At 38.9% G+C, this 7533-nt stretch overlaps 1 protein-coding gene across 2 annotated transcripts; it reads left to right on the top strand.

Moving 5' to 3' along the window:
* Positions 1–284: 284 nt before the first annotated feature.
* Positions 285–6496, top strand: SERPINH1 (serpin family H member 1). 2 transcript variants are annotated; one of them, XM_073661316.1, is made up of 5 exons: positions 285–486; positions 3600–4270; positions 4361–4459; positions 4534–4766; positions 5240–6496. In XM_073661316.1, the coding sequence occupies exons 2-5, from the start codon at positions 3634–3636 to the stop codon at positions 5540–5542; spliced, it is 1272 nt and encodes a 423-aa protein (XP_073517417.1). In that variant the 5' UTR covers positions 285–486; positions 3600–3633; the 3' UTR covers positions 5543–6496. The 2 variants fall into 2 exon arrangements, with proteins under 2 accessions (XP_073517417.1, XP_073517425.1); XM_073661324.1 differs by lacking the exon at positions 285–486 and adding an exon at positions 1756–1799.
* Positions 6497–7533: the final 1037 nt, after the last annotated feature.

The following is a 7533-nucleotide window of genomic DNA, read 5'->3' as shown; positions in this document are numbered from 1 at the left end:
GATGAGTTATTGGGCTGCAAAAGACCCCATACTGTTAGGCCCCTATATGGTTCTTGAACAGGGGCCCTCGTCTGTCTGTGACCACCAGGGTCTTCATGGATTTGAAGTGCAACTTCTACCTCTGCCCCCTGTAGTTATTACTGTAGAATACAGAGAGAAGATATTATTATCTGTGATGCCAGGGCCGGGATGGCACACTCCACACATCACCAGATCTGGGCGGACGCCCTCTTAGCACAGAACAGCCCTCTGATGCCACATTGTCAGGGATTAGGCGGAGGGAGCGGAGGAATGTGAGGGGCTGTCTCAAGCCGAAGGGAGGAGAGCTGGAGGAGGGGGGCATCAAACTTCCCCCATTTAAATAAACTTTTCCAAACTTCCAGAACTTTCCTCTGCTGGGTATATAGGGGGAGCAGTGGGAGCGCTGGGCAGCAGAAGAAGAAGACACTGATAGAGTGAGAGAACCGCCAAACTTCTCTATATAAGGTGGGTCCGGCTCTGCTACATGCGGGGATTATATCAAAATGGGACTGGTGCTTGTCCTGCAGAGAGGCGACCCCCTTGTGGTGGAAGGGGTGTAGCTATAGTGGGTACAGGGGTTGCTGCCAGAGAGTCTTGAGGGGCCCTTTCCATTGACCCAGAGGAGAAGACCAAGACTCATGAACATGATAGTTGGGGTCCCAGTTGGAGATTTTGCAGGTTACGCCGCTGGTCTGCTGCACAATCTGCCACATATATAATTATTAGAAGTTCATGTAATAAAGTCGACCTGCAACAATGTATCCACAATATATCATCTCTATGCATTGCAAAAAATGTACCATATCTATGCATTGCAGCAATGTATCAGATCTATGTATCGCAACAATGTATCATGTCTACTATGCATTGCAACAATGTATCATCTGCATGCATTGCAGCAATTTTTCATATCTATGCATTACAACAATGTATCATATCTATGCATTGCAACAAGCAGAACATATCAGATATGTAACATCAATGTAGCTGTAATATATGATGTTTCCCTCTTGTCTGCATTGTATCTATATTGTTTCCACATCACTTGTGTAACGTAACAACATTGCTATAAAGTTTCTATGATCTTCTCTATATTTAAGGTCTCCTTCATTGTTACAATGTATCTATCATGTGTCCATGGAGAAAGTGTGATAGACACAAAGGCTTCTGCATTGCTACAATGTATCATTAATGTTCCGTGCAGATGGACTTTGTGACACAATGCTACAATCTTTTGTTGTGTCTCATCTAACCTGTGATTGTGTGATGTGCTGTTTTTTTACATTAACCCTAAAGTTATCAGTTCCTAGTTTTTTTCATAAAAAAAAGTATAGACAGGATGGCAAAGGAAGTTGGGAAGTGCGGGAATGTCCTTTTACTAAAGCACAAGGGTGGACACAGGATGATGATATTTCCTATCTAGTACAATGGCTTATAAATAGGATGCCATTTTGTCGGGTCTGGTAGCCATAATAAACTTCCTGATACATTGTGACAAATTCTTCTTAGCGTTTAGCTGCAATAAGAAGAGATCGAAGGCTGCAATAAAGTTGCAATTATGGAATGAATAGGGCCAGGGATTAGATTTCCTGCCACATCTGCGTCCTCCCCACCCCCTCCTCTCACAGCGCCCCCTATCAGGAGCACAACATCCACATCAGGACATAGCTCAATAGGTTGAATTAGATTTCATGTTTCCTCTGGATTTTGGCTTCATGTGTCTGTCTCTTTCAGAATGAAAATTGCAAACCTTGAACTCACTATGAAACTCTTTAAAGGTATCTGAACCGTCTGATCTCTTAATATTCAGTGTATGATTCCCACGGAGACTGGGACCAGAAATATGTGCAGCAGACACCATCTCTGCTTATTACTAGGGTTCACTTAGTTACTGCAAGAACTTTCGCTCCAGGCCACAGCTTTTGTTCTACGTCCGGGTGGAGCTGTTCTATGTGATCCAATAACCAAGTTAGGGTTTTTTTCTACAACAATCACAGCTTTATAATTCAGGCCTAGATTTTATTAGTGGTTTCAATTTTTTTTTTCTTTTCATTTTTTACATTGTTTTTACTAATAAATTATTTATTTTTTTTATTTTATTTTTTTTTATTTATATTTTTAGAATTATTTTCTTTTTATATAATTTTTTTATTTTAGTTATTTTCATTATTTATATATATATATATATATATATATATAATTTATATTATTTATTGTTTCCTTTTTAGGCATATATTTTTTAGAGTTCTCAACAGATTAGAATTTTTTCATTTGTATTTTTAGAATTTTCCTTTTCGATTTTTTTTTTATTTCTTTAATTATGTTCATTTATACATTTTATTATTATTTATTTTTTCCTTCTTTAGGCTTCATTTTTTTCCGAGTTTTCAATAGAGTAGATTTTTTTCAATTTGTATTTTTAGAATTATTGTCCTTTTTTAATATTTTTCTGTTTTATTTCTTTAATTATTTTCATTTATATATGTATGTTATTATTTGTTTCCTTCTTTAGGTATATATTTTTCAGAGCTTTCAATGGAGCATAATTTCTTTCATTTAGATTTTTAGTATTATTTTCCTTTATTAATATTTTTCTATTTTATTTATTTTAATTTATATTTTTATTTTTTCATATTGTTTACTTTTTTAGGCATCAATTTTTCAGAGTTTTCAGTGGAGCAGAATTTTTAAATTTTGTATTTTTAGAATTAATTTTCATTTTTTATATTGTTTTTATTTCTTTAATTATTTTAATATATATTTGTTTTATTATTTGTTGCTACCTTTTTTTGAGTTTTTAATGGGGTAGAATTTTTTTTTTATTTTATTTTTTTATATATATATATTTTCATTTACATATGTCTTATACATCCATTTTTTAATTCATGCATTTTGCAGTTTTTAATAAGATTTTTTTTCTATATTTTCTATTTTTTAATTATGTATAATCTTTTTTAAAACATTTTTATTTCTTCCATTATTTCAATTTAGATATTTGATTTATTTTTTATTCATTTTCCATGCTTGTATCTTGCAGTTTTCAGTGGGATACATTTTTTGTAATTTGTATTTTTTTAGAATTATTTTCCGTTTTTGTTTATTTTGATATTATCATTACTCTATTTACTGCGATTATAAATTGTTTTCTGTTATATTTAGTGGGGGATTTTTTTGCATCTGTTTAACAAATCATTAACCACCGCCTGAGAACTGTTCTGCATGACTGCTCCTTCTAACTTATTTTTGGCCTCAACTTCGTAAACCGCAACAATAATTCGTCCCCTCAGGCAGTGATAGGACCTGACTTGTCTGCAGGGAGGAGCGACACATCGGGGTTGGGCACCAGTGATATATTATTATCAGCATCCTAGCCGCTGGCTACACTTCTGTAATGTTTCACAAGCATAGACCCATATGAGGAGACTCAGACGTGATGAATCATTATAATAATTGCAATTATTTAAAGAAAAACTTAAAAAAAACATAAAAAATGTAAAAAATTTCCATATTTGAGAAATTTTGCATGCTGGTAGTTTTTAGAACCCATGCTCATTGGGCGTTCTTCTGTTCTCTCATAGAATCGCATTATCGCTTCCTACATTTCACGCCACCATGTGGATGATAAAGTTCTTGGCTCTTGGCCTCCTCTTTGCTGTGGACGCAGCAGTTGATAAGAAAGTGGTGGAGAAAGTGGTGCAGAAAGCAGCCAAGAAGGCTCCAGTAGAGAAGAAGATTAGTGAGCAGGCCAACACCTTGGCCAATAAGAGTGCGGGTCTTGCCTTCAATCTCTATCAAACCGTGGCCAAAGATAAGAAAGTGGAAAACATCCTACTTTCACCCGTGGTGGTGGCTTCTTCTCTGGGTCTGGTCAACCTGGCTGGTAAAGCCAGCACTGCCGCCCAGGCCAAGGCTGTCCTGAGTGTCGACAAGCTGAGCGATGACCACATCAATGCCGGTCTCTCCGAGCTTCTCAATGAAGTCAGCAACTCCACTGCTCGAAATGTCACCTGGAAGATTGGAAATCGGCTCTACGGACCAAGCTCAATCAGCTTCTCTGATGACTTTGTGAAGAACAGCAAGAAACATTACAATTACGAACACTCCAAGATCAACTTCCGAGACAAGAGAAGTGCCCTAAAGTCCATCAATGAGTGGGCGGCACAGACCACCGACGGCAAGCTTCCCGAGGTGACCAGCGAGGTGGAGAAGACTGACGGTGCCCTTATTGTCAACGCTATGTTCTTCAAACGTAAGAAGTCCCAGCACGTGACAGTCACTGATATGATTTACCATAATACAAAATTTCTAGCCAATTAATATATTTTGTCTCACTTCATAGCCCACTGGGATGAAAAATTCCACCACAAGATGGTCGATAACCGAGGCTTCATGGTGTCCCGTTCCTTCACTGTCTCTGTCCCCATGATGCACCGCACAGGTAAGTCACTTCAGAGATATTGTTTCCACTGAGTTTCCTTCTCCGATTTTTACCACTAGAATGTTTCTTTTTAGGAATGTACAACTTTTTCGAGGATGAGGTCAACACCCTCCAAATCTTAGAGATTCCCCTGGCCCACAAGTTGTCCAGCATGATTGTCATTATGCCCTACAATGTGGAGCCTTTGGAGAGAGTGGAGAAACTTTTGACCAGAGAGCAGGTGAAGACCTGGATTGGAAAGATGCAGAAGAAAGCAGTTGCTGTGTCTCTGCCCAAAATCAGCATGGAAGTCAGCCATGATCTTCAGGTAGGATCCATCATAGTATAATGTATGGCCAAGACACCACCACTGCTGTATCTGAGTGGGTGATGTGTGAACCAGGTCCAAGATGGCGTGCTGCCTTGGGGTTAGGTGTCACTTTAGTCCACGCAAAGGTACAAAGGCATCTTCAATGCAATCAATTCTCGGTTGCACACAAGCAAAAGCAGCAACATTTCAGCACATGGCCATCCTTGAACAGTCTTGTTGGCTTAAGTCACCTTCATTAAGTCTAAGCATTCTAGCGTAAGTTCTAGACCACAACTAAACCAGATCCTCCTAAGGGATTACCTTAAGATAATGCAGTAGATCTAGAGAACCTAAGATGGAGTATTGATATTCCCCCAAAAATCTTGGTCTTACATGATATCTATGGAGTTGGGTAGACAAGTCATTGGAAGATTTGGGTTGAACGACTCTAGTTACGTCTTGTGCTCTTGAACATCTTCTTTTCCTTTTAGAAACACTTAGGAGAACTTGGTCTCACCGAAGCCATTGACAAATCGAAAGCAGACCTTTCCAAGATCTCTGGAAAGAAAGATCTCTATTTGGCCAACCTCTTCCATGCTGCCGCCCTTGAATGGGACACCGAAGGGAACCCATTTGATGCTGACATCTATGCCAGAGAGGAGCTGAGGAGCCCGAAACTTTTCTACACAGATCACCCCTTCGTCTTCTTGATCAAGGACAACAAGACAGACTCTATCTTGTTCATTGGTAGATTGATCAGGCCAAAGGGGGAGAAGATGCGTGATGAATTATAGTCCCGAAAAGTGGAAGGGGTTCAGGGGTGGGTTGGGTAGTTCTAAAAAAATTCTGTTATTCATTGAAGGGAACCTGTTGAACATTCCACCAAAGCTATGGTCGTTCCATGGGAGGTCTAGATGTAGGATCTTCGCCAGTCTCTCCGAAATCAGAGGGTTCGGACAACATTAATGTGCATTAAGGCCATGTAGACCTCATGAGGTAGATCGAGACTTCACATTGCAGTAAGGGGACAAATGGCATAACCTCAAGGACTACTGTACATGGGGAGTTGAGGGCTCCGAGATGGTGCTAAGTTTACATGGCCTTGGAGAGTCATTAAATACCTCTTCAACCAAGAAGCCATGGACCTCCAGGTACCCACCACCACCAGAGCCTCCAAAATTTGGTTTGGGTGTTCTATTAGATGCAGATAGAAGGCTCTTCTTTCCTTTATTCAGGGGAATTAAGTTTCTGTCGATCTCATCTGAAATGTCTGTGTCATGTACGAGGGCAACCGACAACTATGCAATCACTCCTTGCACCACGTGTGCATTTTATTTTTATTTTTAAGGATTTGCATTTGTGGGATAGGATGGTGGGAGGGAGATAAAAAAAAACATATTTAACAAAAAAAATTCAGCAAAAAAAAAAGTAAAGGGGATTTTGAATTACTTTCACAATGTGGATTCACAAAATCTTTATTTTGTAAGTTACAAACGGTTTGATTGTCGAGCGCGTGTTTAATTTTGCAATAAATGGAAAAAAAAAGCTTCTTTTTTTTTTTTAATTATCCATTTTCCCATTATCTCCTCCCTGTCTCCTCTATCATGTATGTACATTAGTAACAACCAAATAACATCCATGGCTTCTGGAAAATCATGCAAACTTCTTCTCTTAGAGTTTTACATGCATAACATTAAATGTACAAATAGTGTGTGTTATTTAAAATAAAGAATGCCACATTAGCGCCACCTTAAAATTCAGTCATGGAGAGGTATTGCAATGGAAATATATATACTTATTTATGCTGCATTAGTTTTGATGGTTTACCTATTTCTATTCTTCTGCATTCCTTCCGATATTCTGTCCTAATTCATCTTTATTGGGATCACAGCTCAGTTTATCTGATACAAACATCCAAATTTCTTGCATAGACGTAAATGATGCAATTTTTTTCTGTAGCCACTAGAGGGAGCACAGGAGCTTACTGAATATCCATTGAACTCAATAAACCTGTATGCAGTCAGCTCAGGAGCTCCATCTAGTGGTGGCTGCAAGCAAACACTTTTATCCTATGACATCGGGTTGCTATTTTCTGATTTCTGCAATGACACATTGTTAATTTCTATCAAGAATAGATATATTGGTTGTCACTTCCCTTTCCTCATTTCTCTAGGCACAGTGCATGATTGACGGAAGGGAATAAAAATAAGGGGTTAAGCAGAATCCAGTTTATAAAGGGTCTTCTTCACCGGTCATGTCCGTATCTCTCGAGATGTCCTCATAATTACAGGGGTGGAGAAGAAATCTGAGATCCTGCAGAAAATCCCCATAGACACAACACAAACTGCACCAGCTCAGAGCCTAAAAATAAAGTGCCCACAGCAGACTGTGTATTTCTATACCTGGTGGCTGTAGACGGTCTCCGGTATTACTGCTGCCTTCAGGTCACATGACCAGGGTTTATATCCGCTTATATCTTACATTTTGCAGTGACCACTGCTAATAATTAGCTAGGGGTTTTGGTTCGGGGGGGGGGGGGGGGGACGACTTCTGAGTGGACCCCTTACCAGGTAACCCTGATTACTGCTATGGTGGCGCACCCATATAGTGGATGTAGGAGAACCTCAGCAGATGACAGCGCTGTTACTGAAAATAATCAGCAATGATACTACCGCCATATGGTGACATATATTGATAGATGCCAGTCCTGCAGAACATAAAGGAGATCACAGCACAGTTATATATAGTGACTTACAGCTGACGTTCTTTCTGATTAAATTGTTCA

The sequence above is a fragment of the Phyllobates terribilis genome, unplaced genomic scaffold (assembly GCF_046119375.1).
Source record: "Phyllobates terribilis strain yellow unplaced genomic scaffold, ASM4611937v1 Scaffold_2__4_contigs__length_985480577, whole genome shotgun sequence".
Taxonomy (NCBI): Eukaryota; Metazoa; Chordata; class Amphibia; order Anura; family Dendrobatidae; genus Phyllobates; species Phyllobates terribilis.
The sequence above is the reverse complement of the archived record's forward strand: the minus strand, read 5'-3'. Positions and strand labels throughout refer to the sequence as shown.